This window comes from Molothrus ater, chromosome 12, assembly GCF_012460135.2.
Source record: "Molothrus ater isolate BHLD 08-10-18 breed brown headed cowbird chromosome 12, BPBGC_Mater_1.1, whole genome shotgun sequence".
NCBI classification, from domain to species: Eukaryota; Metazoa; Chordata; class Aves; order Passeriformes; family Icteridae; genus Molothrus; species Molothrus ater.
In genome coordinates this window covers 14,937,838-14,965,406 of record NC_050489.2, presented here as the reverse complement: position 1 = coordinate 14,965,406, position 27,569 = coordinate 14,937,838, and the positions used below count along the sequence as shown (strand labels likewise).

Below are 27,569 nucleotides of genomic sequence, written 5' to 3'. Positions count from 1 at the left end.
GGCCTCCCGCGCCGGCCCCGCGCCCTCCTCCTCCTCCTGCTGCAGCCGCCGCCCGGCGCCGCCATGCCCGGCCCGGCCGCCGGCAGCCGGGCGCGGGTGTACGCGGAGGTGAACAGCCTGAGGAGCCGCGAGTACTGGGACTACGAGGCGCACGTCCCGAGCTGGGGGTAAAGCGCCGTGCGGGGACCCGCCCTCCCTGGCGCGGGAGGGCCTCAGCCCGTGGGGAGGGTTCCTGATCCCCCGCTCCCGTGCTGGGCTGGGCTGTCCCGGGGGGCTGGGAGGGGACCCCGCTGCCCGGCCCGCTGCCCTGTTCGTTATCCACTCTTCCCCCACCGCCGCCTCTCTCCTCTTGGTGCCCACAGCAACCAGGACGACTACCAGCTGGTTCGAAAGCTCGGCCGAGGGAAGTACAGCGAGGTCTTTGAGGCCATCAACATCACCAACAACGAGAGGGTCGTCGTGAAGATCCTCAAGGTGAGTATCCCGTTGATGATGTAGGGGCTTGTGCTGGCTGGGAGCGAGAGAGAGAGGAGCTGGGTTGGCAGGGCCAAAGAACTGTTGGATCTCTTTCTTCACTCCAAAACTCCTGTTTTCTCGTTAAGGACATTGGGATGGTGTGTTTGGAAATGGATTTGGTGTCTTGCGTGCTGTAGCGATGTTCTGATGTCTCCACCTCTCCTTGTCCAGCGTAGCTCAGGGCTGAGAGTTCCTCTGGTGGGGGAGAGCTCTGAGTCCTGACATTTGAACAGCGTTGCGTGTTCTGCCTGTGTTTGGCAAATCGTGTCTGGCAATGCCTGTCTAAAACAGCCCAGGGACTGCCATTTCAACAGGAATGTGAAGCCTGGAGGGGGGAATCCTTCTGTTACTCTCTAGACCCGCCAGCATGTGGCCTTTTCAGAGCCAGGCTATGGGATGCTCAGCGGTTAAAAAAGCACCAATATTTTATATTCAGTCCTTTAGAGGATCTGATGTGAAAAATAACTTCATCACAGCCAGACTACAAACACTTTGGAAACTTGAGGGGGCTCAAGGAGACCTACCAAAGTTTGGCAGTGTTGGTGACCTGTGTGCTGGTGTGTTGACCCTGGTGGGGTTGGGCTGTGGGGACCTTTGTGCAGCACTGGGAGGTTGTAGTTTGGGATGGCTGTGCACGGGTTGTACACTGCAGGGCATGTCTCAGGTGTTTGACACTGAAGTAACAGCTCACAGCAAGCTGTGCTAACTACCAGCACTCTGTGTTGGTGATCTCGGGGCAGGCAGGGGAGTTAAGACAGAGATGAAAGGTTAGAGTTGCAGGTACGTTTGGTTCTGGCTTGGCTGACACTTGTGGCTGTCACTTGTTGGACCAGTGACACTTGTCACTTGTTCCCCAAGAGCACGTGGGAGCCAGTGTCTGACCATGGGTGTCCTAAGAATTTGGGCATATGTTCATCCACAGTGTGCAGGCGGTTCTGAGCTTAGTGTGCCCCTGCAGCCACTGACAAGAGCAGCTTTCCAGGACATGCATCTCTGCAGGGCTGTGGCCTTAAGGCATTCACTGGATCCACTGGGATAGCGTGTCTGGCTGTCTCTGCTGACATTCCCACTCTCACTGTGCCTGCTTCCTTGAGATCTGCATTAGCTTCCCAAAGAACTTGTCATGGTTTGTCCAGCCAGCACTCCTGGGAAAGGTGTGATCTTCCATCTGCCTCTGGGAGGAGGCACACAAACCCCAGCTTTGGCTGTGGGCAAGGAGGTGGCCAGGTGAGCTGTTTGGGAGAGCCTCTGTGGCTGAGCCTGACGTCAGGGTGAGGTTCACGTGTCCTTGCCAAGCCAGGTTCCTCTGGCATGCTCCCCCTCCTTTGGATGCTTTCTGTGGTTTGGGGTTTTGTCTTTTTTGAAGCAGATGCAGGCAGAAGTTTTTGCTGCGAGACAGTGGTCACAAGTGGCAAGTGCAGAGCTGGATTTTACAGCAAGATGCCTTGTGGCTGGCCTGGGGAAACTGTGCACTTGTGCATGCTGCTCTGGAGTCCCTGATGGCCTCTTTGGGACTGCTGTGGTTCATTGAAATCCTAGGTCTTGTCCCACAGAGAAAGGCAACACGAGGCTGAGAGGAGGCTGCAGGGAAAGTCATCAGAAGCCCTGCTCCTTGCCTCTTCCCAGCCCAGAGAGCCTCCCCTGGAGCGATGCTGCCCTGCCTGTGGCAGCTGAACTCTGTCACGTCTGGGGAGCCTGTCAGCCTTGGACGGTGAGTCAGCTGGCAAGAGTCATCTGAGGGCAGCTGGGTGCTCCTTCTCCTTGGGGCCTGAATGTGTTGCCTTAATGCCCTGCAAGCAGGAGACTGGATTGTCCCAGATATGAAGTGGTTGGTGTTGCCACTGGTTCCCTTGGCCCTCCCCACTTGCATTAACATGCAGACAGCATTCCTGTGAGTGAGCAAGGAAAAGCAGAAGGTCCAGATAAATAAAGATGAACTTTCTCCTTAGTGGAAAGTGGGTCAGTGAAAAGGGAGTTTCAGAGCACCACGTTGTGTACATTATGAAAACCTGTGAAGTGTGGCAATAGCATCACTCTGATCTGTGGAAAGTGCCTCTGGTTTCCTGTAACTAGACTCAAAACTTAATTGCAAACATAATTTTATGTATCTACAGGGGAGCCTTAGCAAAGGGGCTGGGTGTCTCTGTTCCTACTAACAGGAGAAAAAATTGGATTCTGTGAGATGAGAAATGCAACCAAAAGTCTTCAGGTTTTTGTGTGATGTAGGGATGGGTCAAAGGGAAGTGCCATGGTTGGGCAATGGATGTAATTCTTTAGCACAGTTGCTCCTTTCTCTTTAACATTTTTTGAGAGCACAAATTATGTTAGGTGTTAGAGTGAGTTTTAGCAGGAGTCACTGTCTTGATATCTCAGCTTTATGGGAAGTCACTGGTGTGTCTTCCTAGCCTTTGCTCTTTGAAGCAGCTTGTCCTTACTGAGCTCCAGCTAGCATATAGCAAGTGCTTCCCCTGCTTTGGTGTTGCACTACCTGAACATCTTGTACCATCCTCCACAGAGGTCAGGAAATTTTATCACCCTTTGATGCAGAACTGAGCCACAGAGATTTCCTGTGTGATTTTGGGCAAGTCCCTTAGCCTCAACAAAGCTGAGACTAGAACACAGGTCCTGGTTTAGGGCTGCATGAGGGAGATAACTGCTCTTCCTCTTAGGGCAGCCCTTGCCTGGTTTGTCTGTAAGTGCTCCATGAAGACTTTTTACCTTTGGACAAGGCCAGGGAGCTGAGGGCTCTGGTTGGTACCACAGTGCTCTCAGCCTTTTGGGCTTCCATAAAGCAAGGTGTCCTGTTTCCCTGGCCAGCACCCAGCATTTCCTTTCAGTTCTGCTGCCCCAAGTGCAGAACCAGGCATATCCTACAGGAAAATGGGATGTTGTTAGTTGTGGTCATAACATGCATCAGTAAAGGAAGAGAATTAAGATCATGCAAATGACTTTGACATTACCATTTTCTGGATTAAGTGCCTTACAAATATGGTGCTCTTAATGTCACTTTTCCTGGGAAAATTCTGCAGCTCTTTTTTAAAAAGGCAAATGAAGCAAGCAGGTTGTTTCTCACTCCACTGCAGCAGGACACCAGGATGCACTGTGGAGGATGGTGTGTGCAAAGCAGTGGGGCAGGAGCCTGGTTTGCCACACGACACACCTCCTGCCCAACATCCTCCAAAAGCTTTTATCTTGAGCAGTGAGGCAGAGGACAACTCCCCCCCCTTTTCAGTGTATTCAGGGAGCAAAGAGTGAGAAGTGTGGGGACTCTGCACTGTACTGACCTTCCTACCCCTCAGGTTAGTAGGGCATGGACTCAGGCAGCAGCTCTGCTCCTCAGTCCCTGACTGGTGTTGGAGGTTCCTGTCGGCTCTTTGATTTGCCTGGCCTGGGTACAGCTGTGGCCCTGCTTCCTGCCTGCCTTGGGGCAGCCCACACCAGGAAGGGGGAGTGTGTGAAAGTGTTCTGTACGTGTTTTCGTATCTGATGCTAAGGTTTGACTCCCAGGATGAGGCCTGACATTCCTCAGCATGTAGAGAGGAAGTTTAAGACATCCTTGTTGCCAGTGACTCCTGTCACTGTCCTGTCCTGTCTACATACAATGCAGGTATCTGAAGCACAGCTCTCTTCTTCCATATCTTACCACACAGAAGTTTTTGATGGACCACTGAGGTCAGTCTGTGCTGCCTCTTTGAGCTTCTCATTTTGTTTTTCTGCTAATGCAGCTCCAAAATGTCTCCCTGCATGCCTTTAAAGTGAATCCTCTGTTCTGGGGTAACAGTGTTCTTGGAGGATGTGAACAGTGTTGCAAGTTGCCACTCTAAAAGGCAAAGGCTGACTTTCCACGTTGCTTGTAACTGCTACAGGTGATAGATACCATGTAGTGGGAATGATGCTGTTATAATAAGTTACCTGCAGTTAGTGCTGGTGCTGAGCATTTGCTGTACCACCTGTGTAGGTGTGTCCTTCACCTCCCAGTCTCCTGTACTGCCTCCATCTCTACTGCACCCCTCCGTGGGGGTGGAGATTACAGCATCCATGTTGGCAGGTCTCTGCAGGAATCAGGAGTCATCCTGCTTTTGTGATGCACCTGTGTGTCCATGTATGCTCTGCTTGCCTGCAAAGCATTAAACCCATCATGAAGAGGCTGTTTCGTCTCCTAGTGTGGTTACTCTGCATAGGCACAACATGGGTGGAGGTAGGGGAAGAATGCAGATGCAAGGAGAGGGACCAGTGAGATGGAGGTCCTGCAGCAGTGATGAAATAGCCTTTTTCTCCTTTGGTGGCTTTTGTCCCTCTGTGCTGAGTCCATGCACTGGAAATTTCAACCATGTACATGGTTTCACAAGTGCATTCTTGCTTGTTTGGCTTTGTTTTTCCCCTGTTCCCCCATTTGGGCTGTGTGAAGCCTCCAGAGCTGCTCCTTATACCAGGCACTCTTGGAAGATCCTGCCAGTGTTGAACTCCAGTTATCACTCTAGTAACTAGAGAACCAAGTTGGGATGGTGGCTCTGCCAAGTTTTCTTCTGTCTCTACAAGCTTTAGAGCCTACATACATCAGCTTGTTCTAGAGGGAGGCTGAAATGACTCTCATGCTGGTGTGCAGAAGGGATTGCACAGGGAAATAGGATTGGATGCTGTTGGTCCCTCAGGCTGGAGCTTTTGACTGCATCAGTGACCTTCCACCGAAGCCGTTCAATGCCTGCTCCTGCTAACTCTGTGTCTCTTGCTCCTCCTGCATTTGCATGCACTGAATCAGCTCCCCCTGGCCCACTTCCTCCTCTGGCAGTCTTGAAATGAGCCCTTTTGCAAGAGAGATGGGTACACAGCTCTGGTCTTTCAAACACCGGTTGCCCACAATGAGCTTGGCAGAGTTGGCTGCTGGAGTCCAGCCTTGTGTGAGCTGAGACCAACTGGGACAGCACTGGGTGCCTTGCAGAGGCCTGGAGATGCAGCTGGTGACTCTCCTGGTGGTGGTGTAACACCAAGGAACTGATGAACTGCAAAGCTGCAGATCCACGTGGAGAAGGGTGAGATACAGCCTTGTGTCTGTTTGCAGGGCCTGAAGGAATGATTCCCATCCCATGGAATGGTGATGGGGATCAGGGCTTGGTCCTCATGTGCCTCCCTTTTAGTTGACTGCAGAATTCTTGATGTATCATGGGCAGTTCTGAAGCCCCAGGAGGGCTGGTTTGGGGTGTGCCATGTTGGAATGAAAAGGATTCTGAAGGAAAGAATGAAACTGCCTTCAGAATACATGCTGGGATATTCTATCAAACTTAAGTGTATTTTATTTAACTAAAAAAGCAATGGTACTTTTGTACTTTCAAGGTATGTTTTTCCCCCCCTCTTTTCTAAAATTCAAGAGCAGCTCACAAAAGTTTGAATTTCCACAATGGAAGTGGTAAAATGCAAACAACCAACAGAATGTTAACATAAGTGGGCTCCTCGATTTTGTAGCTCTTTGGAATACGATTATTTGGTTTCCCAGCTGATGTCTGGCAAAATAAGCAGAGCTGCTCTGAAGCCAATTTTCCTATTGAGCAATTGGTGTCAGGCTTTATAGGCCGATTATTGTGATCCTTTTGATAATACTTGCTAGAGACAAATGAGCTTCTAGTGCCAGCTTTTAAATGTTCAAAGCCTGTGACAGGGATGCTGCTGGAGCCTTTCACTGGTCCTGGACATTGTGTGTTCACATCTCCCTGCTTGTTCACTGGAAGCATCGTTGTATTTCCAGGCTATTCTGGCTTGGTGAGCAAATAATTGATTTTTTTAAATGGGATGGTGGAATACATCACTTTAGTTTCTCGTGGATTTGTATCTTTTGACTGCTAAACCTTCTTTCCTGCTGTGCTAACCCCAGTTTTGTTTCAGAGCACCTGCTGGGCAAAGCCCAGCACCTTCTGGGATTCCTTCAGAGCAGCACGTGTGCTCCTCAGCTGGCAGCGTGTGTGCACTGCCAGGCTGCCTGCTCTGGGCTAATGTAAAATGATTTTTATGCTTTGGACTTAACTCGTATTTCACATGCCTTCCTGGTCACTGCTTTTCTTTCACAGTGAGAAAATGCATAGAGAACTTTGGATAACAAATCTGATTTCTCTCTTTGCTTCAATTCAAGCAGTGCCTTCCCAGGTTGTTGGGGAAGGCTGGAACTGGAGCATCTGACAGAACAGTGTTCTCCCTTTGCTTTAGAAACCAAGAAAAAAAGATGTTTAGCCAGGCAGCCATTTATTCGTTCTAGACAGGAAGTGATGGTTGCAGTCTTTTATTTAAAGGTTTATTTTAGCAAACAATGTTAATTCTCCCAGCTGGTGTTTACTGCAGCTGGACTCCTTCCCTGCTTACAAGTTTGCATGATCCTGTGGGAAATGACCCAGGATCTGTTCTCTTGGTCACAAAAGGGTGTTTTCTTCTGGATCTACCTGACTGCAAAGATTATTGTGTGACATTTTTCACCTCTGCAGAGGGATAGCTTTGCATGATGCTCCCCAGTCTTTGGGCAAAGAGAGTTGGGATAGCTCTGGTCACTGTCACTGCCTCTTCTGCCTGACTTTCAAGGGAATTGAAGCATCTTTATCCATTTGGCTGGTAGGGTAGGCAAGGATAGGTGGCTGAGGACAGAGACCATCCTCCTGTGGCTGGAGTGATCTTGTCCCTCTGCTCTGGGCACTCAGCTGTGAGCTGCATGTTTTGTCTCCACAATCCACAGCCACCTCACTTCCAGTTTGCCTGAGGAAGGAAGCAATTTTCTGGGAAACTGGAGAACTGGCTTGTGCTAGACAGTAATGTTGTTCTAAGGGTACTGATGCAGTTGAAGTAATTAAACCCCTCCCAGTGTAGACACGGTTAAAGTGAGACATGTCTTTTAGCCTGGTTTCCTATGGAAACGAGTCTTACGCAATCCTGCTGTCTGTCAGCCTTTCTCCCCCTCCTCCCCCCAGGAGTTTTTGCACTGGTTGGCCAATTTCAACCAAATGCGACAGAAGTCTCCAAGCTGTCAAGTTTGTAGAGATTTCACAGAAGTAGGTGTTTGCACAGAGCAGAGAGACTGTGTTGGAGCCCCTTTCAGAGGGAAGGGCTTTGACCCATACTGGTCACTGGAGAATCCCAGCATGGAGGAAAGCTTTGAAATACCTCTGGTGTGGGAACAGATGGAGTTGGAGGCTGTACCTGTGTAAAACATTGCCTTACAAACACAAGGTGGATCAAACTCAGGAGCAGTTGATTTTGTTGAGGTGCCTGCTCCTTTCCTCTGCAGGAAATCCCCCTCCCAGTGCAGGAGGACTGGCCTGTGTAGGAAGCACAATCTGAAATGCTGCTGTTCATAGCCTGGTTTAATAAAATAGCCTTAAATGAGTATTGTTAAAAATACTCTGGCTGTAAGGGCTGGTGTTTTAGAAGCTATCCCTGCTGGGAGAGGCAGATGGTTGGAGGCCATAATAGCTTCAGTTCACATTTAATCCATGTGTGTTTGGAGTCAACATCCTTGGAGAGACAGATCGAGTGACTCTCAGAGACAGTTGTAGCAACCCAGACTTAATCCTGGTGTGTGGCTGATATGCTGCTGCCAGCCTGTAGTTTCAGCTCTGCTGGGCTCTGGGACGTGAGGAAGTCAGCAAAGTTTCTCTGGTTTGAACAGTGACCCCCAATGCAGTGCTGGCCATGTGCTGGAGTGGTTTGCACCAAGGTTTTTGACTTGCCAGATGCAAGAGCTTGGGCTTGGAATGGGTTACTGGACAAAAAAAGGAGCCCCAGTGATGTGCCCTTGGATAGCACATCCAGGGACTGTGCAGCTGTGGCTGGAGCAGTGGTGTGGGACCTGTGGGTAGGAGGTGGCATGAGGCTGGGTAGGTGAAAGCTGTGCAGGATGGGGTGCAGGCCAGCAGTCACCACTGAAATGGGGAAACTGTTCCCCCCATTGCTCTCTCTGAGGACACTTCTAGGCAATAGCTTTTCCTCTGAAATGACTTCAGCCAATGGCATTTCTTTTGCCTCATCCTTGTTTACTTAGTGGTGGAAAACCCCACTCCGAGTGTGGCTGAGGATGCAGAGCTTCCCAGCCCCAGCCCTGCCTGGAGGCTGGTGGGGCCCTGGCCCCAGCTCACAGCTGATGTGGGGATGGTGTGACCAGCCTGGCCAGAGCTCTGCAGCCCTGCAACTTAGCCAGAAAAAGTGCAAACAGCGAGTGGCTTTTAACTCTCCCTCTTGCTGAGACAGTGTTCACCCGAGCATCTTCCCTTGGTGATGTCAGAGATGCTGCTGGTGGTGATTATCTGCAGGCATTTCATTAAAAAAGACCAGCTTTCTTCTCTCCTTTTTTCTAAAAGTCACTGATTTTGTCTGCTCTAGTGTTTTAATGAGTATTGGGTAAGGGTAGATGGAGATTATCTCCATGGAATTTCTCATGGAGATAATGCAGAGCATCATTCTCCCATCCTGCAAAAGGTGAAAGAAACATGTGGAAGTGACTGGAAGACAACAACTTCTGCCCCAATGGGAGCAGTGGTTATTATGAAAGGAGAAAAGGGAATCTTGGAGGGATTGAGGATTATCCTCCCCTACCTAGCTGATGCAAAAAGCCCCTGAAATAACTACAGTACAAAGGAAAAGGTGTTTCAGAGTGGGCTTTCAGTTCTCTTGGCTGTGTTCAGGGACTGTTTCAGCTCCCAGTCAAGTGCAAGTGTTGCAGCAGAGAGGCTGGAAGGCATGTCTGTCATAGCCAGGCCTTTCAGGGAGCACCTTCAGGATATCAGTGCCTCAATTCCTCTTTGAAGTTCCTTGGAAAACAGCTTGTGTGTGCATCTGCCTCGCTGGACAAGCAGAGTAACCAAATTACATCCTCTAATTCCATCTTGGCCTTCTGGTAAGATCTGTGCATGTGGGTGACACAAGGGCGGTGTCTGTCTCCATGCTGACATAAATTAAATTAGTTCCTAATGAAGCATCCTCCTCTCAGGTTCCCAGATGTAGCTCTCACTCTTGCTGGTTTACATGCCCCTGCTCTGGCTGATTGTCCCTTTGTGTCCAAGCTCCCAGGAGCTCCAGCATTCTCTGGGTGCTGCTCTGGGGCTGTTGGTCCCACTCCCCAGCAAGCCTTGCCCAGCATCACTCCAGCTCTGACAGCTGCAGTGGCCTTGCTGCCATTTTCCACAGTGGCTTTATGAGGTGCTGACGCTCCCTGTGCTGGCATTGGTGTTATTTTTGGCACTTTGCTTCAGGCTGAGATTCTCATCTTTTGGCTTTAAAGTCTAGCTCATGCCTTTTAACTTGCAAGAGGAGAAGAGCAGGATTCGAATCTGAAGGTTTCAGCCACCTGAAGAGCCTGGAAATACAGCATATTTTATCACTTACATAAATGCCATATTTTCCCACTATATAAAACCTTCTGTTCCTTCTCCTGTCTGCTCATACATTTCTGCCAGGGGTCTGAAAACAGGGATTGCCTTGCATTTGCCTGTAAGGGGAGTATGAGTTGTACCATCAGCATTCTGTGGCTGTCATAGAAGTGGGAGGCTGTGGCAGAGGTGAGGTGGTGAGCATGAGCTGCTGAGCTCCTGTAGCTCCTTGTCCTTCACACAGACATCTGCTAATGTGTGTTACTTTGGGAAGGTGCCTCATACCTTTGCCATTCCTCATCACACCCCTCCACACATACCAGATTCAGTGCCAGATGATGAATGTTTTAGAAAGCTAGAAGTCTGGAGAGTGCTTTCATCAGCAGCCTCAGAGATGGGGCTTTACTAGCAAAGGGCTTTACCAGTCCCTGCAAGATGTTTCTGCAGCTCTTTTTAGTGGTACTGGTGGGGCAGGAGGGGATGTTCCAGCTATGGAATGAAGGACTGCTAGACTTGGTGACTTGCAGCTGGTGCTGCCCACACTGGTAAATAGCCAAGGCTCATTAAAAAGTCTCACCTCTTATCTGCTCTAAACTGCCTTTCATTTCCAGCAGGCATGGAGCTAGGCTTGTGCTGGGAGTGGATGAGTTACAGAAAGGATCATTTGCATTGAAGTGAACCACTGGATCAGCAGAGTGTAAAAGCCAGCCCAGGCACTGAGCCTCTGCCTTGGGAGCAGCTGTTCTTTGTCACTCTCCACAGGGGGATGTCCAAAGGAAAGCTTACTTTGCAAAGAGGGCTCCTGAGACTGAGCAGATTAGAGGAGGAGTCAAAACTGTTTAAAATGTCTTCAGGCTTTAAAAATAATCATGGTTATGGATGCAGTGACATGCAGTGCAGTTGGCTCTGTGCATTTGAGGTGGTTGCAAGTGAGGCACAGCAGTGTCTGAGCTTACAAGTAATCTTGGTGCTGGAGACTCTCAGGTTATCGTTTCATGGGATTCAAGTACTCATTGGGAAACTGGCTGAAAAGTGAAAGACTGGTTAGTGCTGGTAAACAAAAGCAGAGCTAGGTCCACCATGCTTGTCCTGTGACTCTGAGTGCACAACATGAATCAGTATGCTGAGGTTACCACCCAGCAGTCCAAGGCACTTTTAACCACAGTTACTGGAGTCACAGTTCTGTTTGTCTGGCACGGTTTGATTGTCCCCCTGATGCGTGGAAGGGTTTCATGGATGAGAGGGAAATCCTGGCTCATGCCAAGTGTCTGTCTCCTCTTGGTGCTAAAAATGTTCCCATGTGAGGGTGGGAGCAGAGAGAGGAGGGGAGGTGATTTGTTCCAGTCAAAATCAATGGCAGAAATCAGTGTTAATTTCTGAAAGGACTCTCACTTCTAATTTCTTTTGTCTATTTAAGCCAGTGAAGAAAAAGAAGATAAAACGCGAGGTTAAGATTCTGGAGAATCTCCGTGGTGGCACCAACATCATTAATCTGATTGACACTGTCAAGGATCCAGTGGTAGGTGCCTGTGTTGGGGGGGTGTGCTGGGATTGCCTTCCCACCAGCTGAAGGCACAAGCTGATTGTTTTGGATGGGCTCCTCTTCCTTTCCATGTTCCCCAGACTCCTCAACACCCTTCTGTGTCCTTCGTGAGTTGCCCCAGCTGATGGGGGAAAGTTTTGAAGTCCTACAAATTTTCTGTAAGAAAGCAGAGCCTGTAACCTTCTGTCTGGCATCTGTAACTTAAGTACCAGCCAGGGCAACTGGATATGAAGTTCTTTAATCCTTCTGGTTGCTGTCCTACCCAGTGACCGGTGGTCATGTCATGGTCTGCACTGCCACAGTTACCCCATTCCTGGGGAGTTTCCTGTGACTGGCAGCTGGCTCAGGGCTGTGACTCCTGGCCTGCTGGCAGCCCTGGAGAGGAAATCCTGCTGCAGTGTCACAGTTCTGGCTGACCTCTCTCCTGGGAGGAAGGCTGGGAGGCCTGAGCTCCTGGTGACAGGGTTTGCCTTGCCCAGTGCTCTCCCTGTTCCGTGGCGAGGGGGGAGCAGCGCTGGCCAAAATGCTGAGTTGGTGCTCAGAGTGTGGGGTATGAGCAGGGCTGCACTTGCCATGTCCTGCTCCACCTCGCTGTCCCTAGTGAGGGCTGGGCAGGAAGCAAAGGCTTTCTCAGGTCTCTTGGAGCCAAAGAAAGGTCAAGTGTGTATTTTAAACCATGACTTTTTCTCTCTTGCAGTCAAAGACCCCTGCTCTGGTGTTTGAGTACATCAATAACACAGATTTTAAGGTGAGTTTGCCTGAGTGTAGGGGAGGGAGGCTTCCCATTTCTGTAAAATGCTGTGATTTTCATATAATTCTCAAGAGCTGTGGGGGGAATTTAGAGTTTTCACAATTGTCAGCTTCACTTTTCTTTCTTAATGTAAATCAGAAACCTGTTAATGGGCTCTAGATGAAAAGGCATAAAAGATTTGTGTGCTGAATGTCCCAACTCTGAGGAGTAAGGTCAACAGGTTTAGATATTCTTGCTCCCCTCTCAATTTAGTAATCACTGCTGTGCTATATATTCAGCCCAAGTTAATCCCTGAGCTCTAGTGCTCTGTTTACAGCAGTGCAGTTGATGGAGCTGATGACACTGATTTATTCTGGAATCCTTCAGACCTGGGAACTGTGGGGTGGCAGAGGCTGGAGAGCTCATCTCCCACTGCTAGTGGGCCTGGTAATGAGGGATTGAACATTCCTGAATACATCTTACATTTTTTCCTTGGCTGAGGCTGCTGCATATTCCCTGGCTCTTCTGATGTCTGGGGACTTCCAGGGATATTACTGTTCCCAAAATGAGGGTCCTTCTGTCTGAGTGCAGCTACAACTGCCTTTGCTTCCAAAATGCTTCCAGACAAAAGGGATCTATAATGAGCAGCCACACCTATCTTAATGGTACCTTTGCTTCCCCCATGTGAGCCTTTACCCTAAATCACCAAGTCAGTGGTGGGGAATTAATTGAGCAGTTGCCATTAGAAAGCCAGCAGTCATCCCTCCTGCTCCATTCAGGGATCTCTTTCATTCCATGTTATGGGATGGTGGATTTTTCTTCCTTTCTGTCACAGATCATTATGTAGGTACAGGTTTTGCAGGAAGTAGATGTACCAAACACCCAGAGAAGGATCTTGGGCTGGTGTTGGTTGTAAGGGAAGCAGCTCCTGCAGCCCTGCATGCTGAGGGGCAGCACACATAGTTTGTGTCCCTCTGGGGTGGGCTGGTGAGCTGGATGCTGCCAGGTGGGATGTGTGTATGTAGCCAGAGCTGCAGCCATGCTGCACTGAAGGTCTGAGTGCTGTTTAATCTCATGTAGATATAACTGCAGGAGCCATAATAACAGCAACTTGCAGCAGCATCTGCCCTGACAGCTCTGGGTAGGGAGGAGTGTTGCCTCCATCAAGTAAACAGCCATGAGAGGAGTGCTCTGTGGTGACCTTTCAGGGCTAATTAAAGCAGGTTTGGTTTGCCTGGGCTTTGTTGACATCAGCTGGGCTGTGCCAGTGCCTCTGTGCTTCTGTGACCCACAGCCTCCTTGGAGTGCTGGTCCTAGAAGTTTTAAACTTTCTCTTTAGAGACCTTTTAATTATTTCATTGATTTTTATTTTTAATACATGTCTTGACATCAGCTACATTGCTCAGGCACTGGTACACCTTGCTGGGGATTGCTTTGTGTCTCCAAGTCAAAATGTGATTACACCACTCTGTTGTATCTTTAGAGGAAAAAAAATTTCCTCAAGGATATCCCCCAGAAACTGAAATGTGTCCATGGAGTGAAGTTTTCAGCTGTACCTTGGGGCTGGTGACTCCTAACTGAAAATGCTGGGCTTGGAGTCCATGGTCCTTTGGCCATCCTGGCCACATGGAGAGCCAGGCTGGGCACTGCTGCAGCAGTGAGCAGCATTGGACTGGCACTGCACAAGGGACAGTGCTCAGCTCTGGCTGTTGCATTAGAAACAACTACATGAGCTTGCAGCAGACTTTTGTAGGCTCCTGGGAGAAAGCCTTGCTCCTTGGGGAAGTCCAGATTCACAGCTGTACAAGTCCAAGACAGAAAGTATTGATGCTTTTGATGCTGATTGGTACAAGGCAGGAATAACTTGTCTTGGGAATGCAAGTGTGTCCCCAGGGCATGCAGTGTGGCTTCTTGTGTTCAGAGCTTATTTGTAACCTGAATTTCCCTAGCTGTGTATGGGGTGTGTGGGTTGTTTGATGCTCCACTCCCATGAGCTGTCTGCCTGTTTGAGTAGGTTCTTGGGGCTGCAGCTAATTGCAGATTATAGAGCTGCTTCTACTGAGGGTGCCTGTGGGTGTTTTCTTCTATATAGAAACTCCCAAGATGTCTCTTGTCTTGCTCTGAAGTGCCAAGCAGAGAGTTCAGAGTACGTGAGACCACTTGTGTTGGTCTCAGCTTGCTCTGTGCCTGCACATGTGAAGCAGCTGGAGAGCACCCAGTCATTGTCCCCCTGCTCCATAGTCCTTACCTCCCTGGGCAGCCAAGTTCTGCTGGAGTTAAGTGCCACAGGAGCTAATCCAGGTGCCAAGGACCTCTTCTCTTTGTTTGGATGTGGCTGCTGCTGATGTGCCCATCTCTGTGTTGGCATCTGGATTCAGCAGCACTGATGAGAGCCAGCATGTCACTGGCAAATCACCTTCAGGGTGTGTGAGGGGTTCCCAGGGCAGCCTGTGTGGCTCAGGGCTGTGACTCCCAGCCTGCTGGCAGCTCTGGAGGGGAAATGCTGCTGCAGTGTTGGCAGTCCTGGCTGACCTTCCTCCTGTGAGGAAGGCTGGGAGGCCTTAGCTCCTCTAGCTTGCAGGCACCAGGTGGTTGCTGACCACTCCACATGCTTTCATTTTTCTCTGTCCCATTGGCAGTAATTGCTCACAAACTTGGATGTCTGCTCAGTTGTCTCCTTTCTGGAAGTTCCTTTCCTCCAGCATTTTTATTTTTTGCTTTGATGCTTATACTTTGACCCCTTTGCCTGTTCAAATGGCAGAACACTGTTCATGTCAGTGCACCATGGAAGTGGCTGCTGGGTTTCCTCAGCTCTCTGTGCCTGGGCAGAAGCTGCAGTTCTGTGGGATCCAAGCTGGGGCTGTGGATGATCCCAGATCAGAAGCACAAGCTTTTATTTCACTATTCTTAAATGATGGTATAAACAGGAGACTTAGGTGATACCCCCCCAGAGCTGATTACATTTTCTTAAATTACCTGTCTGGTCCCTTCTGGAAGTGACAGCACTTGCCAGGAGGATGAGCTGGAGCCAGGCTGGATATGTATTCTGTGTTCTGCTGTGTGAGGACAGCAGCTTGTGTACAGGGTTAGTGTTTCTCTTCAGACCTGCTGCATTACTTGTCATCTGAGAGCATTCAAGCTCCCCACAGCAATTTGCCTTAAATGAAAGCTGCACTGCAGAGCCACATGCAACTGAGGAGCCATCAGTGAAATTAAATGTCTATTGGTAATTGGTTTCAAACTAGAAATGAGACGCCTGCACTTCAGCCACTGTCAGCTGTCATGTATTTTGTACCTGGTACTGTGCCTTTCATTGCCCCAAAAAGGCAAATGGGGCCAGAGACAGGTCTCAAGGAGCTGAAGATGAAATGGGTAAGAAAGGTGAGCAATGGAAGGCTGCTCCAGGATGTTCAGCCTGCTGGAGTTGTGGGTACAGTGGGCTTTTGAGTCAAGTCTTCCACTTCACCTGCATTTTGGTGATTTTTCAGGCCCAGTTGCTGTGAGGGAAATGTGTGCATGGGTTTTATCCTTGTACATCCAGAGTTTGTTTAAAAAAATGGTTGTTGCCCTGCATAAGCAATGCAGAAGTAGAAAAGATTCTCCTCCCTTGTGTGGCGGCTGCCAAGCAAGACTGGATGCTTTGGGAACTGTTTTCCTTTTTTTTTTCCTTTTGTTGCTGCTGCTGCCCTGCACCCCAAAGCAGTGTGTCTCCTCACAGCCACCCTGTTGCTCTGCAGATGCTGCTTCCTGCACGTAGCCAGCTGTGTTGCTCACTCAAGGGAGAGGAATAAGCATTTAACTCCTGTCAGCCCCATGCTGGGGGAAGTGTGTCTCTGCCTCCTCAGGCACAAACAGGATTGGTTTATGATTGGTTCTGTGATGTGTGCCAAAATATCACCGAAAGCTGGAGAGGAGTAGTGGCTGTCTGTGGGTGGGTTTGGCCTTTCCTGGTGCTCTGTATGGAGAAAGGAGACCAGCCCAGGTCCTCTGGGGCCTTGTGGGATCCTGAGTGCTGAGCAGATGTTTGAGCTGGGTATGTCTGCAAAGCGGGTGTCTGTCCTGCCCTGCTAGGCTGGGCAGAGGGGATTTGGAGCCCACTGTCAAAGCCTGCTAGAGGCAGCTGCCTGTGCAGGAGCTGCTTGCAGTGGAAACCTTGGCTCTGTCCTTCAGAGCTGTCTGCATGCATTGGCTGCCTGCAGGGCTGAGCAGGCTCCTGCAGGGACTGTTCCCTGTGGTGAGCAGAGCTGGGCACTGCTGGCCTTGGCACTGCCAGAGGTCACAGGGGCTGGGTTGCACAGGCAGCTCTCCCAGGGAAATCTGTTGAATGCTGTTTGCCCAACAGTGTTTGGGCTTATCATGGCCCAGTGCCGAAGGCCACGAGCCAGAGAAGCAACAGCATTGCAGGTCTGAGAAGAAAGACATTGGTGACCTCCCTTCCATCCCCTCCCTTCCCACTTACAGGCAGCAAGAGGCAGAGAGCCAGGGAATAGGGAAAATGAGGCCTAGACTGGTAATGCCACTGCCTTTCCTGCCCTCCTCCTTCCCCAGGCGCATTGGTGTTGCCAGGTGAAGTTGAACAGGGCAGTGAATGCCAGAAGGGGGATATTTTACACATTTCTTAGAGTGTTTGTAACCTAGGAGGCCATTTAAACAGACCTGGAAGGACTCAGCTGTCCTCTGCTGGCCCTGTGTCCTGCATCAGTTGTGCACAAGTCAGGAAATCCATCCCTGCTATGGCTCTGTAGCTTGTGGCTATGTCTTTTTTGCTCCCTGCTCACTTGTCTGCTTCACTGGGTTGCTCCAAAGCATTAGGATCATCCCAGCTCACGAGAATACAATGCAGTTGTGTCCTGGAGGCTGTTAAAGCTCTGTGTGTGTAAGTGACACTTGTATATTGTCAAATGATTTCTGATTTTGGGGCTGGGCAGGGGCTGTTTGCAGATGGACCTCAGTAAGGCAGGAACCTGAGGATCTCAGCATGGGCCTGGAGGGGATCCAGGGCTAGAGCTGCTTCTTTGGAATGTGAATTTCAATCCCTTGCTCTGGGATTTTTCCTGAAGCTGCCAAGGGGTGCCTGTGATGGACAGCGGGCTCCAGTGCTGATGCAATTGGTGATTTGTCTGAGCTGTGAGATGATCCTTGTTTGTAAGAAAGGCCAGAGAGGTCTGGTCCCACTGCTGACCTGTGAGTGTCCTTCCTTGCCCTGCCCTGGCATCTTGCCTTGCTTTCCCTGAGAGAGAGGACAGCTCAACAAGGTTGGACTGACTCCACAGCCAGTGAAAGATTCTGAAGGCAGATTTGGGGGCAGCTGTGACCTGGTGTGGGAGCAGCAGGAAGATGAGTTTTTCTGTGATGGTGCTGGTGGCACAGGGCAGGTTAAAGTGCCCCCCTGGAGCTCTGTCACCTCCACATGAGCTGCTGCAGGACACAGGACAGCAGAGTGGTGGCAGTGAGCACTTCCCCACAACTCGAGTTGTGCTCTCCTTGGTCCCACAAGCATTCCTGTGCTCTTCAGTTGCATTAGCCTTTACCCTGGGATAGAGGAGAGGATACAGCCCTGTGGCTCTAAGGCTGGCTCTCTCTGTGCCTCCCAATCCCATGCTCCTTTAGATTGATGTTTTCCTCTCCCTGTCACACCCTGAACACCTGGACACCTTCCCATGTGTTCCCAGCCCACCTTCTTTGAATGCTGTTGTCAGTGCTGACCTACAAAGTCATCACAGTGACTTGACAACAGAAAGAAAGTCACAATTGTCTGTGCCTCCTCCAGAGCTCTGTTCACCTTGGACAGACAGCCAGACATCTCCTGCTGGAAAGTTGTGACAAGTCTGAATGATGCCAGTAGCATTTCACAGGAGCTCTTGCATCCTTTCTAGATTTCCTGGCAGGTCTGAGATCAGGAGAGCCCTCAGGAATGGTAGCATTCATAGGGAATCTGGACTGGGTCAATGACTGGAAGCAGGTGAGGTTCAGGAAATTAAACTAATCCAAATCTGGAGTATTTATTTTCTCTCTTTTTTTCCTCCCTCCCCAAATCTGTTTCAGCAACTGTACCAGATCCTGACAGACTTTGATATTCGGTTTTATATGTATGAGCTGCTTAAGGTGAGTGGCATTGCACATGACAGTCTGGATGGGGAGACCAGGAATGAGGGTGGCAGTAGTGGGGCTCATGGGGCACTGTTGCTAAGAGGTTCCTTCCCTTGTGTTCAGTGCAGAATCCAAGTCTCATAACCTGGGAAGGTTTGGGAAGAGATCAGGTTACCTGGCTTGTTGCTGTGAGGTATTGCAGCCAAATTGGGGGGCTTTGGTAACCTCCAAAGAGTCTGTGATTCTCTGAGGTCTAAAGTCTTTGTGATTGTGTCACCAGGTAGAGCTGTGCTTGGTCTCCCTATCACTCTTGCACCATTGGGCTGCTGTGAGGAAAATCAACTCCCAGAAAAACAGCCAGAGCCAGGACAAGGCCCTTGAGGCAGGGCTGGGGAACTGTGATGCCAGGGAGAGTAGAAGAGAGGGATTGGCAGCTCCAGGCTTTCCTCTGCTGCAGTATTCAAATGCAGCCCCAGAAGGTGAATGCTGCCACTAGTTATGGCAGCTGTTACATGTAACATCAGTATTTTCCTTTGACACCTCCCAGCCAAAGCTTTCCTTGCCCCTCTGATGAAAGGTGAGGAGTGCCCTAAATACCTCCCCTTAACTAGCCTAGCTTGCACTTCCCCATGGGAATTCCCTCCAGGAGCCATGGCAGGTCTGTGGGATGTGCTGCTCTGGCTCTTGGGGCTCTCCAGCTGCAGGACAGGGGAGGCCCCAGGGCACCAGGGAGAGTTGACAGCTCTGACCCATCCATCCCAGGGCTGTTCTGGGCTGACCTGCTGGAGCAGCAGCTTGGCTGTCTCAGGTCCTAGCAGGGCCTTGGCACTTCTGGGCTGGCACTTTGCAGCTCCCATTGTCTGGAAATGAGTGGGGCAGGCTAGGGAAGCCCTTTGTGCTCCAGGACATGATGACTGAAGGAGACTTCCTGAAACAGATCCAGTGGGCTCAAGGGAGGCTTTCTTCTCTTCAGCCCCATGCTTCCCTCCAAGGGAAGGACCTTCCTGCTGGGTGTGGGAGTGAGCCTGAGGCACCCTGGGATTAGGATGGGAGGGGTGATGAAGTTCAGTCAATCCTTGAGACACAAGACACTAGAAGAGCTTCATCCCTGGAAGCAGTTTGTGTAACCTGTTAGAGATCTCCTGGACTGGCGATCCAGGAGCACAGTTTGTGTGAGTCCTGTGAGGCCACATGTCCCTGCAGGGCTGTTCTCTGCTGGGATGGAAGCTGTTGCCTCCTTGCTTCCCTCTGTGGCACAGGCCCAAGGACAGCGTTGCTTCCCTGGCACTGGTGTCTTGGATATTGAATGACCACAAGCTGTACCCTCTTTCTGTGCTGCTGGAGATGCCATAGCATCTGATAGATGTTGATGGATGGATCTCCCTCCCCTTGGAGATGAGAAAACAACATTCTCACCCCCTTGCTCAAGGGAACAGCTGCGCTGGGTGGGCAAGTGGTGCAAGGTCATGGAGCTGGGGAGCTTATATGTGCTCCTGCCTACAAGCTTGAAGCAGCTTTGCTCTCCCTCATGTGCTATCACTTGCCTTTTTAAAGTGCAGTTTGGCTTAAATCAGCAGGGCAGAGGTGACTTTCTAACTTGAGTGTGTTTTGGGACACAAGTGGAAAGCCTCACTGGAAGGCCATGAAACTGCATGCATGTAGGAATCATTCCCTTGCTAGGGAAGACAGCCTGACCTAGGAAGCACAGGGCTACCCCAGGCTGGAGCACTGGGCTTGCCACCAGGTGGGACACCTCTCTGCATTGTGTTCTTCAACAACTGTGCAGGGAGCACAGGAAATACCTGTGACTGCAGTAGGGCACAAGGTCCATACAGTCTTGTTGCCAGCTTGTCATTTTATCATGTGCAGCATAAGAGCTGAAACTGCTCATTTCATGTGCCAGGGTTATGGCACTTCTTGTGAACTCTTGCTTCTGGCTGAGAACTGTTTCATTGGTAATGCTGTGCCCATGGTTACAGCCATGTCTAATGTGTGTGTGTGTGTCTGCCAGGCCCTGGATTACTGTCACAGCATGGGAATCATGCACAGGGATGTCAAACCCCACAACGTCATGATAGACCACCAACAGAAAAAGGTACTGTGACACCAGGGCTTACAAGCAGGGGTTTTCCAGGGAAACTGAAAACTCTGCTGCCTCTGTGCCCATAGCCCTGGCAGATACCCCTCTAATCTGCACAACCCTCTGTAACCTTTCTTTACTGGCTCCCCTCCACCTGTGCCAGCATCAGGAGATGGTCAAAGTCCCACAGGGAAGCACCTCAGTGGGAGTCCATGGCTTCCTCACTGCTGGGGTGTGCTGGTTAGAGCACAGGAAATGGGCAGCACAGGGGCCTACCCCATCCCATCATGGTACTTCTGTCCCATTGAGTGCTGAGTGTGCCTGCCCCAGGGACCTGGAATTTGTGTCAAGGAACTAGTTGGTGGTCCACAGGTCCCTCTCTGTCAATCAGCAGTGGCTGTACAGGCAAGGCAAGGTATATAAGGAAGGGAATCTCTTACTGGAGTCCATCCCTAGTAAGCAGGTTGTCCATCCCTGTTGCTATAGGACACAAAGGAACACACGCTCACACCGTTCTCAAGGTGAACGAGAGAAAAGGGCCGTTTATTTTCTGACTCCAACATTTATAGTTTTCCAAAAGTGACAGTGGATTGGAGGGTGACAGTGGCACCTCTCCAATGCTACTGGTTAAACCAACAGTCTATCAACTCTCTCCTCCTCCATAGAGGAATGCAAAACAATAAGTTATTTACAGAAAGTGTGTGAGAAAATTCACTACAAGAATGTCAACATCAGAAAGCTTAGAGAATCTTAAAAACTCAGAGTGACACATCCCTGCAGCTGTGGGGATGGGCTGCTTTGCAGGATGTGCTGAGCCCCTCCTGCCCCATTTTCTGCTCTCAGTCCCTAGGTAAAATCAACACTGCTTTCAGCTCAGCCCTTCTAAACAGTGGGATGAGACTTTTGCCTGTCCCTTAGTACTCAAGGACCTGGTGGTGCTGGTGAGGAGCCAGCTGCCCAGCAGTAAAAGTGTGCTTGGACTCAGAAGGCAGTGGAGCTCTCTAAGCTGGGCTTTACCCCACCAGCTGATGTTAGGGGAAAGGGAAAAACCTGATCAGAGAACTGCTCAGAGCATCTGCTGTCCACAGAGGGCCTCCCTCCACCCTGGGCTCCACCCTTGCAGCAGGGGATTGAGGTTTGGCCAGTGTGGCTCCTCCTGCCTGGCTGCTGACTCTGTGTCTCTCTTGCCTGCCCAGCTGCGGCTCATAGACTGGGGTCTGGCCGAGTTCTACCACCCAGCTCAGGAATACAACGTCCGTGTGGCCTCTAGGTACTTCAAAGGACCAGAGCTCCTTGTGGACTACCAAGTAAGAGTCTGTCTCCTCCTTGCTGTCTATCCAGTGATAACACTTGTGGCTGCACTTCAGCCACCTTTGGGTTGTCTGGTTTTGCCTGTCAGGGCATTGCCTGGGTTGGAGAGAGGCTGGCTGTGAAGTACAAAGACTGAGACTGCCTGTGCTTGTGGGGAACCAGGCTGTGGTGAGTGTGCCTTTTCTGACAGCTTCTCCTTTTCTCCCTCAGATGTATGACTACAGCTTAGACATGTGGAGTTTAGGCTGTATGCTGGCAAGCATGATCTTCCGAAAGGAGCCCTTCTTCCACGGCCAGGACAATTATGACCAAGTAAAGACATTGTTACCTGGCTTGCTTTGTGAAAAGTTTGTCCCCAGTTCATCTCTGTGTGTACAGTGGGGAGGCTCTGGGGATGGGGCTGCCAGGCTGGGAGGATGCTGCTATGATTGGTTGAGCCATCTCTGATTTTGCTGCCTTGTGTAGGAAACTTGTTTTCTGCACATCTTGCAAAAGCAAGTTTCAAGGGAGAAAATCCTTCTGTCTGGATGTTTCCAGAAGGAGGGCTCTTAGATTTGGGTAGCTCTGGCTCTGCAAAAGAGTGCTGGGGTGCCCTTCTGCTCTCTGAACATTCCTTTTGTTCCAGCTGGTTCGCATTGCAAAGGTCCTGGGCACAGATGAGCTGTATGGGTATCTCAAGAAGTACCACATAGAACTGGACCCACACTTCAATGACATCCTGGGCCAGTAAGTGGAGAAGTGAAATGCTGCCTTTTTTTCCTTGTAAGCACAGAGAGGGAGATAAACTGATGTCTGTACCCTTGAGGCTCTCTCAGCAAAGGCCTGCTCGATCTTCTGGATAACGGTGCTGCTTGCAGGCTTCACATCTAGCTGCTCGTGCCATCTCAGGAAGTCACTGAAATGCAGGCTCTTTCCTTTTGTGTCTCCCATGATTCCTGTGCCATCCCCTATTTCTTCTCTCTCCTGCATGTTCACATCCTTTACATGGAGCTGTAGAAACTGCAGTTAAGTGTGGGCTGAGTAGCTCAGAGTCTTCCAGCTGAGATTTCTGAAAAGGACAAGTGGAATGGATGGAATAGTGAGGGCAGCTTCTGTGAGGCTGGGATTAGTGAGGACAGGTTCTGTGAGGCTGGCTGGCAAGCCAGACCAGTTCTAGTCCCAAGAGTGTCATCCTGCCTGCCACATGCTGTTGTCTAGTCCCTGAAGACAGAAGGGAATGTGCAATGTTGTGCCTTTCCTGGCACAGGAGATCATACAATTGTCTACATAAAGAAGAAGATTTTCCACCTTTGGCAGGTGTTTTCTGGGCAGTAGCTTGTGTAAGAAAGAGCTGTGAGCTGTTTATCACAGCCACCTATACTCAGAAGTGGCTGGTGGCAGGTGATTCCCCTGGGACATGGGGGCAGTGCTGTGCAGTGACAGCTGGTCCCTCTGTCCCTTTGCAGGCATTCCCGGAAGCGCTGGGAGAACTTCATCCACAGTGAGAACAGGCACCTGGTCAGTCCTGAAGTCCTTGACCTCCTGGACAAGCTGCTGCGATATGACCATCAACAGAGGCTGACTGCCAAGGAGGCCATGGATCACCCCTATTTCTGTGAGTCTGTGCAGTAGCTGGGGCCAGCAGGGATGGAGTTGTGGGGGCACATTTTGGCTCCCCACTCTGCAAAAGCCTTAGCAGCTCTGTGGGGTTTCAGGGCAGTTTCTCTGGAAGGATTTGCCTGGGTGGAGCTTCCGCTTTATTAAATGCTGTTTCCTTTTCCTGCCTGGTCTGTCTCCTGTAGATCCAGTGGTGAAGGAGCAGTCCCAGCCCAGCTCAGAAAATGCTGTGCTCTCCAGTGGCATGACAACAGCACGATGAGGACTGGAAAACGACGGGTAATTCAAGATGTTTACAAATAAAAGCAAAACCTTCGGTCACACAGTGAAGGGAAAAGAACCAAGGACCCCCCCCCTCCTTTCCCTCCCCTTTATACTTGGCAGAAATCTAACCTTGGGGGGGGGTCTTAAACCTCAGTTCCTCTCTGGTGGTTGTGGTTAATGTAACTCTAACCCTGTGGTACCAAAGCCCTGGGCAAATGGTCTTGCAAGAGCTAAATATGTAGTGATATCCCCAGGGCTCCACACAACTGATTCTGGTTCACATCTCTATGGATCCTTCTCTTCCTTCTCAGTCCAGCCTTCCCCACCATGCTGGTGAGGACAAATTGGTTGTTCCACCATCAGCCCTTAGCATGCCTCTTTCTAAACTTGCCTTTCTGACTTGTAGACTCTGAATGAACCAAATTCAGGCTGGGGGTCAGCAGGTGCAACTCTGTTTTGAGGTCCAAGTCTTTACTGCTCACTCTGGGCTTGAATTTGGCCCTTGAATTCCAGTTTCAATTGTGAATGCCGGGGTGGTTGGGGGGGAGGGGGGGGGAGTTCGACAAAAAACAACCCACAAACCCAGCAGCATCTCGGGATTGGTTTGGAGCATTAACACGAAGGCACTGATCCGAGTTGCTGGGGAGAGGAGATCCCCCCCTCCAGTGTGTTTGACAAAGGCTCGCTCTGAGAAGAAACTCAATAGACCTGCTTTGGAAACTTGTGAATGTGAGGGCTGCTCTTGTGGCAGGAGAGGGGAGGGACTATCCAGACTTTCCCACCGAGCTCAGGAAAGTCAGTGTTGCAAGATTTCTTGTGATAGGTGTGCAACCACGTACCTCATGACGTGGCTCCCATGAGAATTCGTGCCAGACGCAGACTTGTGCCAGAGCACAGCTCTGGAGCGGTTCAATCCAGCACCGCAGCATGGAGGAGTGGAGAGGAGGCCGGGGAGGAGAGCACAGGGAGGGGGGAGGATCAACAAACAGCGGCGTCAGGGCGGGGGCTGTGCAGCTCCTGATCCAGGCCTTGGAATCCCACACAGTGTTTGAACAAAGTCAGCCGTTTGTTGAATTCCGGGGTGCCGATCCTGTTGGGGGGTGGGGGGTTCGTCTTATGGGTTCTTTCATCAGATCCCTCGATGGCTTTATAGCCCCACAATTCACAGTTGCCTCCTCTACTTGTTCTGTGTGTAACTTCATCAAGTGGTTCTGGTGACACTCAAACCTAGACGCTGGAGATAGTGTTTTCCCACCAGCACCTAAACACAGAATTTCCTTCTGCGGCATTGTTGAAATAGTTAATTTTTTATAAGGTTGCAATGTTTCTATTTGAAACATCTGTTTACATTCCATATTCCAATAAAGTTCTATTGGCATCGACAGCAGGTCAATCCATTTGTATAATTCACTGAAACCAATAAATATCTATACGTCTGAATGTCTGCCGTCTCAAATCTCTGGGATAGCCAGAAGGCCTGAGAGCTGGAGGCCTTGTCTCCTCCAGGAGGGCAGGTCGGCTCTTCCAGCCCCTCTTGTCTGTGCTTTTTGGGGATCTCTCACTCAGTCTTTGGTTGCAGTTCTTCCTGCTGTCAGCCCTGAGAGTTTCTCTGGGACAGATTGTCTCCACTGCAGAGGAGGTGTGAGGGTTTGGGCACAGCGTGGGGCTCAGCTCTTGTGCTGCACTGAGGGACTGACCTGACTGCTGTTACCTGGTGGGTCAGACCAGGGCACCAGTGCACAGCTGGAACGCGGGGTTCTCCACCTGGGCACCCCCCTGCTCATCTGCTTTCAGCCTGCGTGGCTGGCTTGGTCTAAAGATGTGCTGAGTAGGGAGTAGCTGTCTCCCTGCACCTGGGGACTGTCCTGGGTGTCTGGCTGAAGTGCAGCCCGTGATTGCTGCCATCCTGCAGGGCCTTGCTAGCATTTGCTCTCCTGCAGAGGCTGCTGAAGGCATTGGTGAGTGTTCCCAGCCCTCCTTCCATCTGCCCACCCTCCTGGCTGCCCGGCCTGAGGGGCAGGGGGGTCTCTTGTGCTCTTACACTGTGCCAGTAGCAGCAGGGTTGGTTTGGGGTTTTAATATCAAGTTTTGAACTGATTTTAAATATCCATTGAATTGCTCCACTGAGAAGTGGATGTTTCTCATGGCCTGTCCAAGTTGCTATGGGAGAAGCTTGTCTGTTTTCCAGCTCTTGTGTGTTGGCATTCCCAGCTTCTGGAGGGGCAAGGCAGAAGAGGTGGGGAGAAGAAAAATGGGTTGAGTGGGGGAACTTTGGTAGGTGAACACTGTTGACCACTGTGTATGAGTGTGCTGCATATAAATGCTTGACAGTATCTGAACCTGATGGTGAAATTTCAGGGTGCTACTTGGGGAAGTGTCTGTTCTGTAACCCTGCGTCAGGAATTCTTTCCTGGTACCCGCAAGCAGAGGAAGAGAGTTGCTCTTCCAGAGACTGAAATGGCTTTCCCTGGTTGCAGTAAGCAGAGAGGCTGGAATAACCTGCCCCTTATCTCCCCACATCCCTACCCCAGCTCTAGGGTAGGATGAGCAGTGACAGAGTCATCCTGGAGGGAAACAGCAGCTGAGCAAGAGTAGTCTGGGAATGAGGAGGGTGTGGAGTCTCCTGATCCCAGGGCAGAGGGGATGTTTAACTGCAGCTTGCACCAGTTTGTCTCTGCAGCCAGTGGCTCTTCCAGCACTCAGAGCAGGAAATCCTTCTCTCCTCTGGGCCTTAGCAAAGATTCTCCTGGCTGCAAGGACAGCCAGGAGCTGGGGAAGAGTGCTTTGTACCTAGGAAGTTAAGAGGACTGGGGAACATGCATCTTCATGTGCTTTCCCCTGGAGAAAATTAGGAGAGTCCTAGTGCATGTTCCTGGCCTTTCAGCTGGCCTGGCTCCAGCTTTCTAGCAGAGGTAGAGCATTGGTTTGGCTGAGTGCCTTGTAAGAGGAAAGACTCAAAACTGAGCCCCACAGCCACTGAGGGATGCAATAGGAAATGGATGCAGCAAGCAGCCTTGCCAGCTTGTCTGTTGCAAGTGTGCTGGGCACGATGGGTGCTTTAAGTGGAATTGTGGGAGGTGTTTGTGGTAGTGGAGGGAAACTCCAAACAGCAGGTCATGGAAAAAAACTCCAAACTTGTCTTTGGCTGTCTGTGACAGTTCTGCTTTGCTGGACTGCATCTCTCTCCTGCCTTGCTCAGCTCTGCCTTCCTTTCTCACTTCTTCCAAAGCAGGCTGAGGTTCCATGCTGTGCCCAGGTCCCTGCAGAGGTTCCCTGCTGTCCCCAGGTCCAGAGGGCCATGGAGGGTGCGCCTGGGCCTGGCTGGGGTGGGGTGGCAGATCGGGGGCAGCGTGCCCAGCCGAGGAGCTCCTTGTTGAGCTGGCAGTGCCCCACGACGCTCACTTCCCTCCTCCCGTCTCTCCTCAGGTCCGATGCTGTTGCTCCCAATTTTCCATAAGCAGAATGAGAACCAAATCAAACGTCCCATCGGCGCGGTAGAGCGACGGCGGGCGGACTGCGCGGCGCGGGCAGGGCTCCGAGCGGGGCGCACGCCTGGCTGGACGGCACTCGCCTCGCCATGACCGCAGCCCTTCCCTCCGAGTGTTAAAGGTTCTTCTGCCTCTGTTTCCTTGTTGAGCTCTTCCTGACCCAGAAAGCGTGGAAATGTGAAGGGTGTGCAAAGCAGTTGTTGGTTAGTCGTTCCTTCCTCTGTTCCGGCTGTTCCCCCCCGACCTCTGATGGACCATGGTTGGACAGCTTGTGCCTGTCTCTTCCAGGACATGGAGGGGATGTAGTATCGTGATGGACAGTTCTATACTATAATTAAAAGAATTCTATATTGTTGAATAAAAGTTTTAAAAGAAGCATGCAAGGAGGAGTATTCAGTGGGGAGGGAGCTGGAGAGTGCTGGCAGAGTGAGCTGTTCCCTGTGCCCAGCTAGGACAGGTTGGGTGAGGAAAGCAAGAGAAAATCGTACAAAGTCAGTGTGGGCAGAGGCAAAGGAGCCACTTGCCACCTTTGGAGGTGTTTCTCCTTTCCCTCCTTAGGCCCCCATGCTCTTCTGAAGGTGCCTGCCTGAGTGGTGGCCTGAGTGCTAATGCT

The 27,569-nt window shown here is 50.7% G+C and overlaps 1 protein-coding gene across 2 annotated transcripts; it reads left to right on the top strand.

Moving 5' to 3' along the window:
- CSNK2A2 (casein kinase 2 alpha 2) lies at window positions 1-27,331 on the top strand. 2 transcript variants are annotated; one of them, XM_036390357.2, is made up of 12 exons: window positions 1-167; window positions 363-474; window positions 11,272-11,373; window positions 12,095-12,145; window positions 18,173-18,232; window positions 20,229-20,312; window positions 21,494-21,604; window positions 21,819-21,920; window positions 22,234-22,334; window positions 23,054-23,202; window positions 23,390-23,483; window positions 26,895-27,331. In XM_036390357.2, exons 1-11 carry the CDS (start codon window positions 64-66, stop codon window positions 23,464-23,466), a joined length of 1,053 nt encoding a protein of 350 aa, XP_036246250.1. In that variant the 5' UTR covers window positions 1-63; the 3' UTR covers window positions 23,467-23,483; window positions 26,895-27,331. The 2 variants fall into 2 exon arrangements, with proteins under 2 accessions (XP_036246250.1, XP_054372135.1); XM_054516160.1 differs by lacking the exon at window positions 26,895-27,331 and having other exon boundaries at window positions 23,390-24,908.
- The last annotated feature ends 238 nt before the right edge of the window (window positions 27,332-27,569 follow it).

What these genes read in the sequence shown, in the direction of transcription:
- CSNK2A2 (XM_036390357.2), top strand. Translation starts at nt 64, where the DNA reads ATGCCCGGCCCGGCCGCCGGCAGCCGGGCGCGGGTGTACGCGGAGGTG. An exon ending in AGCTCCTTGTGGACTACCAA is followed by an intron (nt 21,605 to 21,818) that starts GTAAGAGTCTGT and finishes TTTCTCCCTCAG; the next exon opens with ATGTATGACTACAGCTTAGA. An exon ending in CATGGATCACCCCTATTTCT is followed by an intron (nt 23,203 to 23,389) that starts GTGAGTCTGTGC and finishes TGTCTCCTGTAG; the next exon opens with ATCCAGTGGTGAAGGAGCAG.